At 60.5% G+C, this 19,350-nt stretch overlaps 2 protein-coding genes across 2 annotated transcripts in view; both read left to right on the top strand.

Moving 5' to 3' along the window:
* The first annotated feature begins 1,684 nt into the window (after positions 1-1,684).
* Positions 1,685-6,131, top strand: EFNB3 (ephrin B3). The gene is made up of 5 exons (XM_044250595.1): positions 1,685-1,806; positions 3,998-4,290; positions 4,486-4,578; positions 4,689-4,793; positions 5,218-6,131. The coding sequence occupies exons 1-5, from the start codon at positions 1,685-1,687 to the stop codon at positions 5,625-5,627; spliced, it is 1,023 nt and encodes a 340-aa protein (XP_044106530.1). The 3' UTR covers positions 5,628-6,131.
* Positions 6,132-13,310: 7,179 nt separating this feature from the next.
* Positions 13,311-19,350, top strand: part of DNAH2 (dynein axonemal heavy chain 2) — an 81,794-nt gene continuing 75,754 nt past the window's right edge. The window contains exons 1-3 of the mRNA XM_044249007.1: positions 13,311-13,377; positions 14,893-15,075; positions 18,360-18,421. Coding sequence (XP_044104942.1) covers positions 14,907-15,075; positions 18,360-18,421 — 231 coding nt within the window. The 5' untranslated portion in view covers positions 13,311-13,377; positions 14,893-14,906. The remainder of the gene's footprint in view (positions 13,378-14,892; positions 15,076-18,359; positions 18,422-19,350) is intronic.

The following is a 19,350-nucleotide window of genomic DNA, read 5'->3' on the forward strand; positions in this document are numbered from 1 at the left end:
CCGCCACCACCCAGCAGCAGAGGGACCATTACTCAGCTCTGGGGGAAGGGGAGCGGGAGCGCCCGCCTCTCCTCCCCTGGACTCCCCCAGGAGGCAGGCGACTGAGTAGCCAGAGTCAAGGGCACACACGAGGGAGTAAAGGTGTCCAGAAGCCACAGACGTCACATTCCGTATTCCCGCTAGACGCGGGGCCCGGGCGGGAGCGGCTCAATCGGCAGCTGTCACCGGTCCTGTGTGTCTCCATTTATCTGCGCGCTTTGGGGGTTGGGGGAGACTGTGTTATTTCGGGCAGTGGCCGCTCCCCACCCCCAGCCTCGTCGAGCACTGAGAAGGGGGCTCTGTAGAGCCCGCGGGCAGGGGATCTCACTGGGACCTCACCGTCAGAGCGAGGCTACCGGAGGCCTGTGAGGCTGGGCGGGGAGAGGAATGTCACATCTGCCCAGAGGTGCTGAAAGCGAGGGTTCTTACACCCGAAAAGGCAAATCCTCCTCCCTTCCCCCAGGATAATTGGAAACAGCCCTTCCGGCTGATGTGGGTTTGGGGCTGTAGGTACTCCCTTTCCTCTCCCCCGGCTCCGGTTCTCCCCGCCGCCAGGCAGCGAGGGCCCCAGTTTACCCCCGAACTCTTGACTCGCGCCCCGTCCCAGGTAACGCGAGAGGGCCTGGGAGCAGGAGTGCGGCGACCCGGCCGGCCGCCTGCACCGCCCACTCCCCGTGTGACCTTGGGCTGGTCTCGGTACCCCTCCCCATCCAGAGCCTCAGTTTCTTCATCCCTACAATGGGCGCCCTGTGGCTCTGCTCCTCCCACTTCGCACAGGTAGTCGTGACGACCAACTCAGCCTACTTTGTGAAGTGCGGAGCCTTCAAGGTTATGACTATTCTCCCCAGACCTGCCGGGAGCCGCCGCGGCGTTTCGGGCTGGGGTGGGGGGGCAGGGGGAGGAGGCTGCGGGAGCTAGAGGGGCCGGGCTCCTCGGGGCGGCGAGGGCGAGCGCCTTTCTGGATTTGGGCGCGGAAGGTTCCAGCCGCCCGGGCGGCCCCCGGGCCGCAGGGCAGAGGCGCCGGGGCGGCGGCGGCGGCGGGGGGGGGAGAGGGGGGGGGCGAGGACGGAGGGGGCGCGGGGGGCGGCGGCGGCGGGGCGCGCGGGAGGTGCGCGAGGTGAGGGAGGTGCGGGGGGCGTGGGCTGCGGGCTCCGCCGCCGCTCCGACGCCGGCTCCAGCTCCGGCTTTTCCCTCCGCCATCCTCTCCCCCTCCCCGCCACTCCTTTAACTCCCCCCTCCCGGGCTCGGCACTGGTTTCCTCCCCGAGCCCGCTGCCCTCAATCCCGGCGAGGCTGGGGCTCCGGCTCGCGCCCCTCCCTCGTTCCCTCGACCGGCGCCCCATGCCGCCCCCTCCCGGCCCCCGGCTGCCCCAGTCCCCCACTTAGGCCGGCCCCGCGATCCCGGGGTGCCGGAGCGCGGGCCGGGGGCGTAGGGCGCCCGCGGGCGGCCCCTGGAAGGGCTCTAGCGGGCTGAGCGCTCCGCGACAGGGGCGCGGGCAGAGCAGGAAGCGGGTCCGCGTGGGAGCCGGGGGCGGCAGCCGCCGGGGTGGTCAGGGCCGAGGAGCCGGGCCCGCCGAGGCAGTCACCGCAGGGGGCGAGCGACTTTGGGGGAGTTGGTGCCCCGCCCCCCAGGCCTTGGCGGGGTCATGGGGGCCCCCCGTTCTGGGCCGGGGGGCGTGCGAGTCGGGGCCCTGCTGCTGCTTGGCGTTTTGGGGCTGGTGTCTGGGCTCAGCCTGGAGCCCGTCTACTGGAATTCGGCGAATAAGAGGTGAGTGGCCCCGGGCTGGGGAGACCCCACACCATTCGGGCAGGGAGTAGGGGCGCATTGGGGATTTGGTGGGTGGGTGGGGGGCTGGTTCTCGGAGCTGGGAGGAGGCCGGAGGGAGGGGTGCTGGTGCTCTGATGCGAGCTGATGGGGAGGGAGACAGAGGTGATATTGGGAGCCAGACTCCCTCCCGGGTCGCAGACAGACAGAGCTGGATGTGGGTGGCGACAGCCATGTGTCGGGAGTTGGAAGGACCCTCAGGGGCAAGGATCCGAAAGTTCCTGGGTAGCCGCCGGGAGGCTGGTGGAGTGGTTATTTGGGTTTGCAAGGGACCTGTGTCCTGTCGGGGGCTGGGCTTAGAGGGAGCCTGGTTAATGTCAGCTCTCGAGAGAGCCGCTGAGTAGGTGCCGCGGAGTGCGGAGGGGAAGGGCAGGGTGCCTCCCTCCCCAGAAGGGACTCGGTGTAGAGGAGGGGAGGGAAGGGGGCTCCGTGTGGGGGCCCTGGGGACAACTCACCCAAGGCTTCTGGACTCTCTCCACACCGTCTGTCCCCTAACTCTTGCCCACAGCCAGAGGGTCAGTGAACCCTTGGCGGATGGCGTTCCCAACCAGAAGATATTCCTGCCTTCCTGGCTTGGAGACTTTTTTTTTTTCTTTTTTCTTTTCTGGAAGAAGCCTGGAGCCCCTTTTTTCTCTCTTGCATCTAGAGTCCAGAGGACTCCCTTGCCCCCTCCCCCATCCTTGCTGCAAACTCTTCCACCAGACCCTCCCCTGGCTTGCTTGCTTTGCTCTGAAAAAAGGCCAGGGGTCACATGAAACTTCAAGTCACACTGGGTAGGACGGAACCCTTGGGAGGTCATCCAGGCCCCTGGCCTCGAAGAGGAGCCCGCTCCCCGCAAGCAAAAGAGTTCTGTGTTTTGCGAACTTCCCACCCACTTCCCCTGGGGAGGCTGTGTGAGGCCACGGGAAGGGGAAAGGGAAGGGGGTGGGCTTGGAGCCCACCGCATCTGAGGGCTTAGTCCCAGCTCTGGTGCTCTCAGCTGTGTGGCCTTGGGCATGCCACTTAACCTTTCTGAGTTTGTATCCTCAGTCCTCCCACCTTTTATGAGGATTAGAGAGGTAAGGTGTTTGAATGTATGACATGCTCATTGAAGGAGAACTAGGATTATTGTTTGTCTTTTCTTGACTTCCCAGCCTCCCTCCCTGCTGTGTCTCTTTGGGTATAACCCCAAACATCTTTTCTCAGTCTGCTACCCACCAACTCCCAGCTGTGGTCTGAGTCCAGCCCGAGGCTGTAAGTTAGGCTTATTCTGATAGGGTTGAGCAGAGGGAGAGGTAGGGTGTTCTGGGGGCTCCTTGTGATGGGGGATGGGAGGGAGTGGTCATTTAGGAGTCTGGGAAAATCCCAAGTGGCGGTCCTCCCTGGGGACCCAGCTCTGAGACCCCGTCCCCATTCATGCACAGGGAGAGGCTGCAGTCATGGGCAGAGGAGGTGTGGGCTCCTGGAGGCTGTGGTTAGCAAAGTCAGTCCCAGAGCAATAGGGGACTTTCTCTGGGAAGTCTGAGCCCCAGGGCAGGAGGGTACTGAGTAGGGAGATGTCTGGGGCAGCTGGCCCCCACACCCTGCTTCCCATTAGCTTCATTGAGGGCCATTGCCAGACCAGGCATGTAACTCCTGTCACATTGCCTGGCTAACTTGGGACACTGGTCCGGATTACCCTCCACACTGGGTAACCCCCACCCCCACCCCCACCCCCACCCTTCTCTTGCCCTGAAAGCCCTCAAATTCAGCGGTGCCCTGGGGGAGGGGAGGCTCTGCCCCCATGGTTGACTGCCATGGAATAGTGAAATCACCTGGGATGGGTGGGCTGTGTGGTTCCAGAGAGGCCAGCTCCTTGGTAACTGGCATCCCGTTGCCATGGCAACGGCGCTAGTGATGGAGCGAGAGATGGCAGTGTGCGTGTGGTGAGGGCGGGCTGGAGAGTGCATTTGGGCACACCAAGGGGCCAGCGACCTCTGAGCCTGGCTTCCCGCTGCTGCTGAGTCCTTAGCGCCTGACCTGGGGGAGCAGGCCATGCCCACAGGCGAAGGCTGGCCTGCAGGGATGTGCAGGCGAAGGAGACGAAGCTCTGGCGGGGATGGGGTGGGGGGACAGACCTCTGATACCGCTCCTTGTCCACCTCGCCCTCTGACAGGTTCCAAGCAGAGGGTGGTTACGTGCTGTACCCTCAGATCGGGGACCGGCTAGACCTCCTCTGCCCCCGGGCCCGGCCTCCTGGCCCCCACTCGTCTCCTAATTACGAGTTCTACAAGCTGTACCTGGTTGGGGGTGCCCAGGGCCGGCGCTGTGAGGCACCCCCTGCCCCCAACCTGCTCCTCACTTGTGACCGGCCAGACCTGGATCTCCGTTTCACCATTAAGTTCCAGGAGTACAGCCCTAACCTCTGGGGCCATGAGTTCCGCTCGCACCACGATTACTACATAATTGGTACTGCTGGGCAGAGGGCAGGGTCTGGGGGAGGTGCCCCTGAGACTGAGGGCAGAGGAGGAACCCAGAGAGACCCCTGATTCCTTCCTATCCCCCCTGCCCCACCCCCGGAGAGCTGTCTGAGTCCAGGAATGGGGACGGACCAGGGGCTGGACTCTGGGCGGCCAACCTCTCCCTCTGGCTCTCCTCTCCCAGCCACTTCCGACGGGACCCGGGAAGGCCTGGAGAGTTTGCAGGGAGGCGTGTGCCTTACTAGAGGCATGAAGGTGCTTCTCCGAGTGGGACAAAGTGAGTAGGGGCTGGGGCACACCTCCCAGGAGCTCCGGGAGGCTGGGGTAGTCCCATATTGATCAGGGGCTGCCATCTCAGCCCCTTTCTTGGTTCTTCCCCATCTCCAGGTCCCCGAGGAGGGGCCGCCCCCAGAAAGCCTGTGTCTGAAATGCCCGTGGAGCGAGACCGGGGGGCAGCCCACAGCCTGGACCCTGGGAAGGAGAACATGCCAGGTAGGAGCAAGGGGTCCAGCTTCCTGCCTCCCCACCACCCTGCGTCCTGTGCTCTCGGACCCCAGCTGCCCTGCCTTCACCCTTTCCCTCTGCCTTCAGCTGGGGGGGGGGCGGTGATACAGGAAAGAGAAGAGAGGACAGGAGGGTGGGAGGCAAGTGGAAGCCAAATGAGGAAAAGACTCGATTAGAACTAATTAGCCAATTCAATCAGAGCTGCGAGAAGTGGGGAAACTGCTTGGCGCCGAGCTGAAGGGCTGGACACACCTGGATTCGGAGTGGGCTTTGGGGGAAGGGAGGTGGGGTCCCCAGGGGGGCTTGGGCACTGCCGGGGAAGCCCATGGGGACCCCCGAGGCTGGGTGTCCAGATGCCCAGGTGGCTCCTTCAGCCCCTCCCCCTCTTTCCTCCTCCACCCTTCCCTGCCAGGTGACCCCACCAGCAATGCAACCTCCCGGGGTGCTGAAGGCCCCCTGCCCCCTCCCAGCATGCCCGCGGTGGCCGGGGCAGCGGGGGGGCTGGCGCTGCTCTTGCTGGGCGTGGCAGGGGCTGGGGGTGCCATGTGCTGGCGGAGACGGCGGGCCAAGCCTTCGGAGAGTCGCCACCCTGGTCCTGGCTCCTTCGGGAGGGGAGGGTCTCTGGGCCTGGGGGGCGGCAGTGGGATGGGGCCTCGAGAGGCTGAGCCTGGGGAGCTAGGGATAGCTCTGCGGGGCGGTGGGGCCGCAGAACCCCCGTTCTGTCCCCACTATGAGAAGGTGAGTGGTGACTATGGGCATCCTGTGTACATCGTGCAGGATGGGCCCCCCCAGAGCCCCCCCAACATCTACTACAAGGTATGAGGGCTTCTCCTCCATGGCTCTTCTGGATCCAGCCCTTCTCGGTGGGCGGGGCTCCCCCTCCAGTGAGTCAAAGCTGGAGGGACACCTCTAGCGTCCCCTCGGCCCCTCGCCCCACAAACTCCTCTGCCCCCGCTGTTGTGGACCCCTCCCCCACGTTTAGGACTCCCCACGACTCCCACCCTCGGTTGGCCTTGCGTGGTCCCCCACAGAGACTCAAGTGTCCTCTTCTGACCGTGACCCAGCCGTCCTTGTGCCCCCACACACCCAGAGCTAGGGGTGGGGACAGTCTGCCTTTTGGTTGGCACCTCCTCCTTTCTGCCTCTCACTGTTTTTCTCTTCTTTTCTCTTCTCTCTCTCTCTGTCTCTCTCTCTCTCTTTCGGATTCTCCCTCTCTCTTTCTCTCCTGTCTCTAGGTCTGTTCCTCTCCCTAGCGACCCCCTCCCTGCGTCTCCTTTTACCCTCTTGGCTTCCTCTCCTCCGCCTCTCCCATCTCCCGGGTGGGGGGACACCAGCATCCCCCCCCTCAGCTCCCCCTTCTGACCTCTCTCACCACCCGCTCCCCTCAGTCTGCCAAAAACGGGGGCCTTATGGGGAAGGCTTGGGGCCTCCAGCCCGGCTGCGGGCGCGGGCAGCGGGGCCTCCTCCTCTCCAGCCCGTCTGGGGTGGTTGGGTCGTGACAGCTGCCGCGAGAAGAAGTGTCCTGTTTTGTCAGTGGCCACTAGCAAGATCCGACCGGGTCGGGACACGCGTGTGGATTGGGCCCGACGCCGAACGGGGCCCGCTTGGCCCGGGAAGTGACTTGTCCAGACAAGAAGTGCCCGGGGGGGGGGGGGGGGGGGGCCCTGGATGGACGTGGCCTGGCCAAGGGGGCAGGAGCGGAGCCGCGGGCGCCGGAAGTGCCTTCATCCAGGACAGGAAGTCGCGCTTCTGGAACAGGAAGTGGTCTGGCTGGAACTCCAAGTGGCTTAGTCTTGGGGGGTGGGTGTGGGGCGGTGGATGGTTCTTACTCTGTGAGGTGTGGGGTGGGGGGGCAGGAAGAACTTCCTGTTTCAGGAGGAAGCTGGAACCAACTGGTAGAGGACAGGGTGGCCTGAGGACATTTCCCCTGGTCTCCGGTGGCACCTCCCGGGACCTCCCTTCCCTGTTCCCTGGGCTGCTTGTAGGACAGCCAAGGTGACTGCTGTCGGCTGGGGCAGGCCCTGTTTGTCTCGTGCTTCCCTCTCCCCAGCCAAGTATAATCTCTGTTAATCAACAGGACTATCCCCAGAACCCACGTGTTGTCCCCAGTAACCCAGAGGGCTGTCTTGTTCATCACATCGTACACTTCCTCGTCCCTTCAGACCCGACACAGCTCCCTTCTCAGTGACCAAAATGGTGGCCTACTGACTGGTCTAGGGACGGTGGTACTTTGCCGCTTCCACTGTTTCCATAGCGACCAGCACGTGCCTCTCTCTACCTGCCCCGTAGTGCACAAATCGGGTGTTGCCTTCTTCTCCTCCCAGCTCCGTTTCACGAGATCAGAGCTGCCCCTGGGCACCACGTCGGCCACCTCAGTCACCAGCCACGACGGTCACTTTGTCCGCCAGAGCTCCAGTCATCTCTCTGGTGCTGTAGTTCCCAGCTCCTTTCTGGTTTTTCTAATTGCTCCTTCCAGAGAACAGGAAGTTGGTATTGCCATGGGGGGAGGTGGCGGGGTAAGGCCAGTCGCCTCAATAGTTTTACTGTAAAAGGGAAATTTGAACAACAAAAACCAAAAAAAATAAAAAATTAAAAACTTCAAAAGTTGACGAGAAGGCTGGAGAATGACTGGGCTTGAGTTGGGAAAGGAGGGCAAGTAGAAAGGGTTTCAAAATGAGAATTGGATCCCATGGAACCAAGGGGGGAGGGTGGGGAGCCGGTTGGGCTGGAGGGGTGAGGTGGGCAGTACGGGGGTGGGGGGTACGGGATGCCCGGCAGGGTGGGCTGGAGGGTTGAGGGGGGCACTGCGGCGGGGGCGGGGGGCAGGATGCCCAGCTGGGTGGGCTGGAGGGCTGAGGTGGGCAGTATGGGGGGCGTGGGATGCCAGAGCTGGGTGAGAAGGCAGAGGAAGGCAGCCAGCTCCAGGGGAGGGAGAGAGGAACCCAGGCTGGGGCAGGAGTTGCCGAGACATCCAGTGGGGACGTATGTGAGCCGATGCCCACACGTGCTGTTGCTGAACCAAAGCTCCAGAGACAAGGCAAGTCACAGTCAGAAACAGAGTGGAGAAAACATGCTCAGGGGTTCAAGTGTACCCCCTACCACCCCTGCCCAAGGCACCCCCACTTGGGGAGTTCTGCTGCTGGGGACCAGTGTGGGCCGAAGTGGCGTGACTACCCAGAAGACTCAGGGACCCAGGCACCAAGCCGCCTGCCCTGCAGTTCCCTGTGGACCCATACCCCAGGCTCTTCCTCCCTAAAAAACCCTGGGTGCCCAGCCCCCTAGACCCAGCTCCATTCTCCAACCACAAAAGCAGCCGTCAGGAGCACCAGAGCATCTCTGGAGCCAGTCAGCAGGGGTCACAACCTCTGCCCTGCCCACCCCTCCCCTGACTTTAGGTCCCCTCCTGCTGTCTCCCATCTGCCTGGAGGTCAAGGGGTCCTCCTGCCCTGCTCTGTCCAATGGGACCCCGGCCCCTCCCCCGTCTGAGCTGGATGCCCAGAGCCTGAGAGGTGCCCACGGTCTGGGAGGGGAGCTGCCTGGAGGGGAGCTGCCAACTGAGCCCAGGTGCTGGGCTGTCTGGAATTTACTCCTGTCCTTCGGAGCCCACGCTGGAGCCCCGGAGGTGGGGAGGTTTGAGGGGGGTGGAAGGGCTGGTCCCTGCCCCTTAGTGGGGGTTGGTTGTCATGGCGACATCCCCTTCTCCACACAATGGGAAGCCCCCCTCAGCCTCCCGCGTGGATGGAGCCGACAGCCCCATCGCTGGCTATCAGCCTCAGGGACTTGGCAACCGTCACTATGGCAACCCAGAGCCCAGCAACAGGGCCCAGTGAGAAAGGGAGGGGTCCGAGCCCGGGGCAGGGCTGCATGTGTGTGCGGGGGCAACGGAGCCAAGGGAGAACCACCCCCCCCAACAGACATCCAGGGGCACAGGTGGAGGGACAGGAGGGAAGAGAAGTAGGGATAAACAGTCTTGGTGACAAACACTTCCTAAGCAGCCAAGACATCACAACACGCTGAGCGACAGGAAGACACCTGGGGACAGATGCGCAGCTGGGGAGAGGAACAGCGTGTTCCGCACAACATCTCGGGACACACCCCCTCGGAAAGCGGGTGTCTCTGCACTCTCCCAGCTCTGCAGGCACGCAGTGACAGCAGGGGACCCGCAGCCCACCACATGGGTGGCTCTCAGGCTATTGGAAAGCACTGGTGACTTCCACACAGAACCACACATGCCATCCTATTCTCTTCCTGGGTCCAAACACGCCAACGCGCTCCCTGGATAACGACTACCTCCAAACGAACAGAGGGCCGGGAAGGCATTCATTTTGGCTGTTGTCGTTCGCTCCCTCACTCAACATCGTATGAAGTGTCTACTTTGTTCCAGGTCCTGTTTCGGGCCCTGGGAATATAGAGTAAATGCAGCAAAGTCCCCGCTGTCGCCAAGCCCACCTTTGGGTTGGGGACAACCTGGTAACACTGCTGGCAGTGACAGGTGACACGGACAATTCAGAGTAACAGGACAAAGGGGACGAGAGTGACAGGGGAGGTGCCTTAGGTTAGGAGGTCGGGAAGGTCCCATTGAAGAGGTGACATGTGATTCTGACCATGAGTGATGTGGAGGGAGGCATGCGCTCTGGGAAGGGCACATCCGACACGGGGAACAGCAAATGCAAAGTGCAGAGGTGAGATCTTGGCATGTCCGGAAGAGAGAGAAGGACCTCGCAATCTTGCAGACACCCCAGCTGTGTCGCATCCTTCTGCAGCCTCGGCCTGGAGGGGAGCAGGTCACGCAGGATCTAGAATCCACATTTAGGAAGTTGGTCTAACTTGGTACTCCTTTCCTTGCCTTTGTGTCTTGCGCATGCATTGTGTTTTCCTCAACTACATTTGAAGCTCTGGGAGGGCAAGGAAGGTGCTCTGAGCTTTGTGGGGACGGCTGCTGGTACAGGGTGGTATAGGGTCCAGAGAAGGCAGGCAGAGATGTAGTCAGGGGACCCAGAGAAGGGACCGCAGAGGCTGAAGCTGCCCCCATCCCTGTCCCAAACAGCAGAGGCTGTCCTGGGACCTGAGCTGCAGACAGAGACTCACACTTTGCAGGATGTGAATTAGGTGGACGGGTGTGTGTGTGTGTGTGTGTGTGTGTGTGCGCGCACGCCTGTGGTTTATGTTGGGCGGGGCGGGGGGGGAGGGTGTCACAGAAAGGGGCATAGAGCAAAGGGCTCCAGTGGGAATTTCTGATGGGAAATGGTCAACATCCCAAGCGGAATTTCAGTTAAAATGAAAAATGGAGCTTCCTAAGGGGCTCTCTGGGGAATCATGAACTTTCCCTCAGAGAAAGTTTCAAGATTTGTAGGCAGGCTGGGGGAAATGCCACAGGGTGGCTTGGAGGCAGGTGGCTGGCTGGGATAGGCTTGGAGGGTTGGGGGCAGCACGGAAAGGAGGGGCAGGAGGAGGAGAGATGTTTGAGAGGCAGGGAGGATGGTGGTGGCCTGAGAGGAGTGCTCAGGGCACCAGATCCCAGGGACCCCCGATTCTCGTGGGAAATGGAAGGATTTGGGGTCCTGGTTCTCCCCCTCCTCCGCCACCCTGCCCATGCCCTCAGAAACTCAGGCACCGGTTCCCTCCAACTCCAATGCCAGGGCTGCTGCTGCTTCTGCTGGTGCTGGTGAGACTAACAGCCTCGGGGGGCGGCAGCTGGTGAGTGGGGAGGGAATCTGTGTGCTCAGCAAACAGCAGCCTCAGTGCCCGGTGGCTGCCTCCTCCCTCATCAATCAGCCCCAGCCAAATGTCCTTGGATTCCCACCACCCCAAGGGGACTGGGGCTGGGCCAGGGTCCCCAGGGGAGTGAGATGGGGATGGGTGGGGGGAGGCAGGGGGGGCGCTTGGCTCCCCATCTCTTGGCCTCTGTTCCTTCTCTTCTCTCCTGGAAGCTCTCAGCTCTTCCTGTCGCTGAACGGCTCTCTCCTGGTCCCGACCATTGTGAGGGCATCAGCTACAAATCACCTGTGGGGGTCTGCTGGGGGAGAAGGGGGGAAGAGGGATGAGTCAGGGCTGAAGAGGGATCTACTGTGGTTCTCACGGACGGGCCCAGGGCACAGTCGGTGGGAGGCTGCTGGCACAGAGGCCCTGCCCCCCCGCCCCCCAGCTGGCCTCTCCATCCCTGACAGATGCTCTGGACAACAGGCTGAGACCCCGACCCCCGGAATGTCCTTTCTTCCCATCTTCTCCTGGGCCCGCAGCCCTCACTCCCTTTGCTTCCCGCCAAGATCCAGAGGTCCAGCCCCCCGGCTCACCCCAGATCTGCTGCTCCCCACTGGGGACTGAAGCCTCAAGATCTTAGCCTCTGGCTTGCTCTCCCCCCTCAGCCCTTGCTCCCCTCAGGGACCCAGGCGTCCTGCCCACTCCCTTCACCATAACAACCATTCTGTGGGAGTTGTTCAAGACTTTAATATCATTTCATTAAGTCAGCTCATTGGAGAAGGTTGGGGGCACAAAGAGACTGGGGTGGGCAAAAGACAGCCAAGGTAGGGGGGAAGCAAGGGAAGAGTCCCCCTCTCTCCGTGGAGATGGCTCTGAGACATCAAATATTGACAGTGAGAGAACAGAACTTATTAAATCTGGGGCAGGGGTGTGTGTGTTGGGGGGAGCTGTGGGAATGGCCGGATGCCTGGGTTCTAGGGGTTAGGAAGGTCTGAGAGGAGGGAAAGCCTTGAGGTTGGGGGATGCGGTAAGGGTAAAGGTCTCACGGGTACAACCCCTCTGTCCCTTTCCTTTAGGGGGTTCTTCGTCTTGGTGCCCTGGCCGGCCCCTGGAGCTCCTGGGGACAAGACCCCCGCCCCAGCTGTGGTTGGTTCCCCTTCAGCCCCCTTCCCCCCTCACCTCTGTTGATGAGCTTCAGCAGCGTTTAATCGGATTGAGCGGTAATTAGCAAAGCGAGATGTTTGATTACCTATTTAGCATAATGTAGGGGGCTGGGATCCCTAGGCACAGCCAAGGTTGGGGGGCAGTCAGAAGAGAAGCAGGGTCTACACAACATTCCTTTCCTGTGGGAGCCAGGAGCCCTGCCTCTAAGACCTCGCATCCCACAACTCTCCTCAAATCTTCGTTGCTTTGGGACTTTTCCCTGGGGGACGGGGCCCAATCGTGTCACCTTGAGGATCACCCATTTAGTCCCACTTGCAGTGCAGCCGGTTTGGGGCGTGGCAGGACCCCTCACAACTTCAACCCTTGTCTTCAGTGATAGGACTTCGGCCTGGGCTAGGGAGTCCCAAAGCAGAGCCGCCCAGAGCCTACCCTAAGGATAACGGGGCGCGGGGGAGGGGAGTCCCGAGGGCAGGTGCTGTTCATTCTGGAAATCATTCTGTTTTCATTCTGGAAATCAGGACAGGTGGGATGGTGGGGTCAGGGTTGGGTGTGGACGGACCCAAGGGCCCTTCAGGAGCGCCCGAGGCCGCAGAGCCTTGTGGTGCCAGACTGGAATGTCAGAGACCCATCAGGTGTGAACACCAACCAGAAAAGGGGGGACCTGAGGTGCCAGCTTCTCTCCCTCTGCATCCAGCAAAGGAAATGTCATCAATTTAGCTCCTCATGGAAATGCAATCAGTGGGCTCGCTGCTGGCTTTGTCTTAATTAGGCACTATTGATGGAAGCAGGGAGGGGGGCCTTCCCATCCCCCGACTCGGCTTCCGCGCTCCAGCTTCTCCCGCCACAGGTAGAGCCCAGGGTTCCACACGCCCCCTCCGCGGCCCCGGGTCCGCAGCGCCCCCTAGCCCCAGCCGAGGTTTGCCCCCCCACCCCACGTCCCCTCTCCTCAAGCTTCCCCAGGACTGAGCCTTTGTTCTCACGCAGAGCCGAGCCCCTCCCCGGCCCGGTCACCTTCCCCAGGGAGTCCCCGCCTCCCGTTCCCCCCAAAACGGGAGACGCTTCCCAGAGCCAATCCCCCGGTTCCCGGAATTCCAGTTCCGTTCTTCCCTGCGCTCCCCCGCCCCGCGCCGCCCGGCGCTGCCAGACCCCGGTCCAAGCGCCGGCGAGGGAAACGGGCGGGAGGGCAGAGGTGCTCCAGCCCCGGTTTTTCCCCCGGACCCAGCTGCAGCCGCGGCTGCCTTGAAATCCTGGAGCGCCTTCCAGCCCCGCGGCGGGACCCCGGGCGCCACCTGCCGGCCGCGCGCGGGAGCGAGCCCGCGGACCCGGGCGCCGGGACGCCCCCGACCCTTCCCGGGTCCCGCGGCAGCGCAACTCGTGCTCTCAGCCCCAGCCCCGCCGGCCCGTGCTCGGACCAGACCCGGCCCGTCCCGGCCTGCCGGACACGGTGGCCGGCCCTGCCTCGCCGGCCCTTGCGGGCGCGGGTCCCAGTGGGGCGCACGCGGGCCGGATCGGGCGGCCTGGCGGCGGAGCGGGACTGCCCTGCGCCTGCGCTGTGGAGGCTGGGCTCGCGCCCGGGCCGCTCGCCCCTCCTCGCGCAGGGTTGCCTTGGCGACGCGTGCGGGCGCGGGCGGGAGCGGGGCTGGCGGGGCACCTTCCCAGCTGGAGGGGCGGTCGGCCGGCCTAGGGTGGAGAGGGTCGGCGTCGTGAGGTGTGTGTCGGGGGCAGAGAGGGAAGACATGGGAAGCTTTGAGGAGAAGGGGTCGTGGTGGGGGAGAGGGGCAGCCGGGTTGGGGCAGAGGGCGGCAGGGGCAGGTGTGGGGGCAGGGGAGAGGAAGGCGCGCTGGGGTCGGGACGCCGCGGCGGGACTGTGGGGGGCAGTTGTGACCGTTGTAGGCAAGGTGGCCGCGGGGGAGCTCGCTGGAGGACAGGGCCGGCTCCCCCGGGCGCTGGCGCGGATCCCCAGGCCGGCCGAGCAACCCCTCCGGGCGGGCCCTGGGGAAGAGCTCTGTGCGGGAGGGTGCCCCCTCGCCTGGCCAGCGAAAGCCCCTGGGGCTGCAGTCCGAGGCCGGGAAGCGGCGGACGCTTTCTGGAGACCCGCAGCGCTGCTGCCGTTGCCTTTATCGATGCGTGGGCCCAGTAGGACTTTTTTTTTTTGAGCAAAGTCCACATCCTTCACGTCGGAAACTCCTAACCTGCGATCCCTGCCAGGGGCAGCCCGTGGGGCGGGAGGACAGCCACAGGTGGCTGTGGGCCTGGAGCTGGCTGCAGGAAGAATGCCCGGCGGCCGGCCCCACGTGACCCCAGTGGTTCCCACAGACCGGGATGCTCCTGCCTTCCCGAGCAGGCCTTCCTCCTTCCCGCAGGGCCTTCTCCCACAGACACAAGGCGGAATTACACCTTGGGTGACTTTCCTCCTTGCTTCCCCCAGGCTGTCCTCAGGGCCCGAAGAAGGGGAGGATCTTGGTCTTCCTTGTGGGTTGGCCCAGAATGACTCGGTCAGCTATGCCCAGAGACCTCTTCAGTACAAGCAAAACAGGGTTCCTTACCTCCACCCCAGCAACAAAAAATTAAAGCGACATGTCACAAATCTGGTTTTTCTTGGCTTAAGGAGGTTGCACATTTTAGTGTGGGTAGGAGGAAAATTTTCCATCTCCCCACCCCACCCTTGCAAGAGGTTATTAGTAAGCTGGGAGGAAAGGAGCTACATGGGAAAATCGTCCTGGTGTGTTTCGTGGACTTGATGCACAGACACAGGGCGGGGAACCCAGGGGCAGTCTTCCCTTCCCTGGGCCTTATCTCCCTCACCTGAGGCCCTGAGGGGTAAGGTGGCTGAGGGAGTGTACAACATCGCAGCATATAGGTTTTTTCCCTCCTGATCTTTTGTTCTCACACTTCTGGGCAGAGAGACGGGTTCCTCAACCCTTCTTAGCGGGGTGTCAGTTAGAGGCTACTGTCTTCAGCTTCCATTCATTCCCAAAGCCTTTAAGGGACTCACTGCTTTTGGACCCAATGCTCTGAAAAAAGTGGGATTCTCCAGGGAAAGGAGTGAGGTCTCCAATTCCCTTGTGGTTCGCGGCGCACGGTGTGGGTATTCCCAGATGAGATTATGATACGAAGTTGGGGCGGGGGGGTCTCAGTTTGTGTATTCAGAGCAGACTGAGCATGGGGGGCCGGGGTGGGGGTGGCTCAGGTGGTCGACCCCCAGCTGCCCGCATGCCTGCAGGTCCTGCCCACACCATGTCCAGCAAAGTGGAGAAGAAGCAGAAAGTGAGCGCCCGGGCAAGCGGTGGCCGCGGAGGCACCGGCAGGAGAACTACCCAGGAGGTGCTGGCCTCTCAGGCAGAGGAGAGCCTCCTGCCCTCCACAGAGCCCCAGCCGGAGCCTGAGGCCCTCAAGGAGGAGCCCGGTGGGTACCTGCTGGAGTCGAGCTCGGAGGCACAGTGTTTGCGTTTAAAGAGGGTCCGAGGGCTGTTGCTTCTGGGTTAGAAGCTGGGCGTCGGTGGACTCTCAGGCCTGCTGCTGGGTTCCTCCTTCTGTGTCCCCCCTCCCCCGCAAATGCACCAAGAGCTCACCAGCCCGTCCTTCAACTTGGCCTCTGCCTTGGGGCTCCTCCTACCACACCGAAGAGGGTTTGATCTCTTCCTTCTTCCCATTTTCACCCTGGGTGGCAAAACAAATAATGTTTTTCTCCCATTAAGCCCATCACCATGGAGACAGCCTGCTTTGCCACCCTTTGAATCCTAAGCCTGACGGCTGCTTTCTCCCATCTGTTTCAAGCTCTGTAGCCCTGCCTTCCATTTTGGCAGGGGTGTCGGTCGGCTCAGGAGGTCGGGTTCAGGGCCTGATGTCTCCATGGGGGTGGGGGAGTAAAGAGTTTAAAGAGGCTGCCTCCTGCGGCTTAGATCTGAGGGACTCTGGTCCTGTGGGTTGGAAGGTTTGGTGTCCCTGGGCTGTCCCTTAGAGTACCGGCCCATGCGGATACGACTATGAATTAAGCACAGGCCTCCACTTTTCCATGGGGCTGCTTTGCACGGCTGGCAGCTTGTCGAGAGGAAGAGGAATGGAATCTCCTTTTGATATTAGCAGCAGGGAGATTAGACATGGGTGTGGGAGAAGGGTGCAGGATCTGCGGGGTCCCTAGGATCCAGACACTAGAAACAGGCGATTCTCTCCGAACCATTGCAAGGGGTACTGGCTCCTGGATGCCTGGAGCAGAAGAGGGGAAGCAGGAGACACAGGAGGTTCGGTTTGGAGAACCCTCCAGTGGCGGGAGGGAAGAAGCATCTAGATGAAAGCACTAACCAGCAAATACAAAGATTCTGGGGCTCCTCGAGCTCTAAGCCTTTCTGTTGTTTGATGTTTAACCCCAGCAGACGTTCAGAGAGGCCTGGGGCCTCTCTGCCAGCCCCAAAGCACACAGCAATCCCTGTCACCTTTGGGGTTCAGAGGGATTGAGACCTGTCCCACTGGAGACAGGGGGCCTACTATGTCCGAGTGTTTGTGGTTTCCCCCTTCCCTGCCCCCCAACAAATTCGTATGTTGAAATCCTACTGCCCAATGTGATGGGATTAGTGGGCAAGGCCTTTGAGAGGTGCTTACCTCATGGGAAGTGCTTACACCATGTCGTGGATGGGATAAGTGCTTTAGGAAACTGGTTCTGAGATCCCTGGCCCCATTCTTCCGTGTGAGAACACTACGAGAAGCCCGTGCCCCAGAAGGTGGCTCCCAGGGACCAGGCCGGCATCCCCATCTAGGATTTCCAGCCTTTAGAAGCGTGAGAAATAAGTTTCTGGTGTTTATAAGCTACCCGGTCTATGGCATTTTGTGATAGATGTTATCTGCCCTCATAGATAGTGTGGAAGGAGGGCCGAAGACACTTCTTGGTAAAAGTGGGCCAACCGTCTGTATTGACAACCTTTCCTTCCTTAAGGAAGGGTTTTTCCATTCCCATTAAGAAATGAAGAAGGAGGGGCACCTGGGTGGCTCAGTGGGTTAAGCCTCTGCCTTCAGTTCAGGTCACAATCCCAGGGTCCTGGGATCGAGCCCAGCATCGGGCTCTCTGCTCAGCAGGGAGCCTGCCTCCCCCCTCTCTCTGCCTGCCTCTCTGCCAACTTGCGATGTCTCTCTCTGTCAAATAAATTTTTTTTTTTAAAGATTTTATTCATTTGACAGAGATCACAAGCAGGCAGAGAGGCAGGCTGGGGGCGGGGTGGGGTGGGAAGCAGGCTCCCTGATGAGCAGAGAGCCCCGATGCGGGGCTCCATCCCAGGATCCTGGAATCATGACCTGAGCTGAAGGCAGAGGCTTCAACCCACTGAGCCACCCAGGTGCCCCTGAAAAGCTTTTTAAGTAAAGATTCTATTTATTAGAGAGAGAGGGAGACTCCGGGGGAGCTTGAACACAAGCAGGGGGAGGGGCAGAGGATGAGGGAGACACAGACTCCCCACTGAGTATGGAGACTGATGCAGGGCTCCATCCCAGGACCCTGAGATCATGACCTGAGCCAAAGGCAGCTGCTTTACCAATGGAGCCCCCCAGGTGCACCTCCCTCTTAGTGTTTCTTTCTGGAAGCTGGAGGGTCCTGTCCCCCAAGGTTCTCTGGTTCCATCTCATTTCTTCTTTTTAGCCCATGGCAGATAGGAAACCCACTGGTTCTACCCATCTCCCATGTCAGCTACAGATCTGGAGGTAGAAAAAGGCCCTTCTGGGGATTATGGGTGAACAGAGTGGGTGCCGTGGGAATGAGTGCCCCCCCCAACTCTGCTCCTCCTCCCTCACGGCTTTTCAAGAAAATGGAGATAGAATTCAATTACTGTAATCTGGAGTCAGACGTGCTACCATTGCGCCATGAGGTCACTAGAATTCAATTACTATAAAATTCACCCCTTTCAAGAGCACTTCCCTGATTGGGGGGCACACAGAGCTTTTCAACCAGCACCACCAAGTGTACATTTCATCAGCCCCCCACCAAGAAGGCCACATCAAGCGCCTTGAAAAATTGGCACCAGATAACCCGATATGTTTTTGGTTTTGTTCTGGAGACAGGAGTGTGCCAGAGGGAGGGAGGAAGGGGGAGAGGGAGAGGGGAGGACCTCAAGCAGGCTCCACACTCAGTGCAGAGCCTGACAGGGGCCTAGATCTCCCCACCCCAAGATCATGACCTGAGCCGAAATGGAGAGTTGGATGCTCACCAGACTGAGCCACCCCGGCGCCCCTGGGTGACCCTGTGTCCACGACGACACCAGAGCCCAGGCTTTTTTAGCAGCCCCTCCCCCATAGAGCCTGCTAACCACCGGTCCACTTCCTATCTCTGTGGCTTTGCTGATTCTAGACATTTCACACAAATGGAATCACCCCACCCGCGGTCTCTCAGGACTGGCTTCTTTCACCTCACGTCACGTTTTCAAGGCTCGTCCGTGATGAGGCTCAGTGGCAGGCCTCTGTTTCTTTTCATAGCGGAGTCCCGGTCTACCGCCCTCTGTAAACCCATCGTCTGTCGATGGGCGCTTGGGTTGTTCCCACCTTCTGGCTGCTGGGAAGGATGCTTCTGGGAGCTCAGAGCGGCTCTTGGAGTCCTGCCTCTAGTGCTCTCGGGGACACACCCAGCAGTGGAATAGGGGGAGGTCATGGGGTGACTCTGGGTTTCAGTTTTGAAGGAATGCCTCATCTTGGAATTTTTATTCTTCCCAGAGCCACCATTGGAGGAACCCGAGGTAGAGAAGGAAGAATTCCAGGAGCCCGAGGTGGATGTGGTAAGTTAGGCTTTTCCGCTGAGATATTCCTCTCTGATAACTGGTGAATCAGAGGCTCAGTTGTTAAAATGGCAAATGAGGAATTTTTTTTTTTTTTAAGATTTTACTTATTTATTTGACACAGAGAGAGATCACAAGTAGGTAGAGAGGCAGGCAGAGAGAGAGGGGGAAGCAGGCTTCCTGCCGAGCAGAGAGCCTGATGCGGGGCTCGATCCAACACCCCAGGATCACCACCTGAGCCAAAGGCAGAGGCTTTAACCCACTGAGCCACCCAGGCGTCCCAGTATGAGGAATTCTGTTCGGTCTGTCACCTGCTTCTGCTTACTCTCTCCTGCTCACCATAAATCTGTTCCACTGAGTAAAGGACAAAGTTGTTTGTGCCCCCCCACCCCCCACCCGCCTTCAGGAGGAGGAGGGCTTTAAGTGAGGGACGGTTCTCGAAGCTTTTGCTTCTTTGTCTCCCCACCTGGAGTCACACTGGGGCTAGTTCAATGTGTGCCGCTCGGCTGTCTTCCAGATGAATTACACATTCTGGCCTCACGCGAGCTGCACGTGTTTTCCAGGTCTGCGTGTTAGCAGCGTAGCCAAAAATGCCCTATCTTTGCTATTTTTAATTGTCTTTCTTTGATTTCAAGTGAAATTGGATGTTTTTTAATACTTTCACTTTCTGAGTTCGATGACATGGCATGACTCACACCTCATAGGCTTGTCTACATGTTTATGTGTGGCTTTCTTAGAGCACCGAGTTTTCTTGACTTGGAAATGTTAAGTGAAAAAGACTTCCTTCTCATCTTCCAGGAGAACTGGGAGAAGGCCAAGGTGACTCCCCCAGTTCATCTTCGCGTCTTCTAGTTTCCTAAAATATTTAAAGCTTATTTATTTTCTTTAGTAATCTCTATATCCAAGTGGGGCTTGAACTCACGACCCTG

This window comes from Neovison vison, chromosome 5, assembly GCF_020171115.1.
Source record: "Neovison vison isolate M4711 chromosome 5, ASM_NN_V1, whole genome shotgun sequence".
Classification (NCBI taxonomy): domain Eukaryota; kingdom Metazoa; phylum Chordata; class Mammalia; order Carnivora; family Mustelidae; genus Neogale; species Neogale vison.

Excerpts from the sequence above, each read along its gene's own strand:
- EFNB3 (XM_044250595.1), top strand. The coding sequence starts at position 1,685 with ATGGGGGCCCCCCGTTCTGGGCCGGGGGGCGTGCGAGTCGGGGCCCTG. Across the intron at positions 4,579-4,688 it reads GCTTCTCCGAGTGGGACAAA|GTCCCCGAGGAGGGGCCGCC; the intron begins GTGAGTAGGGGC and ends CCCCATCTCCAG. Across the intron at positions 4,794-5,217 it reads TGGGAAGGAGAACATGCCAG|GTGACCCCACCAGCAATGCA; the intron begins GTAGGAGCAAGG and ends CTTCCCTGCCAG.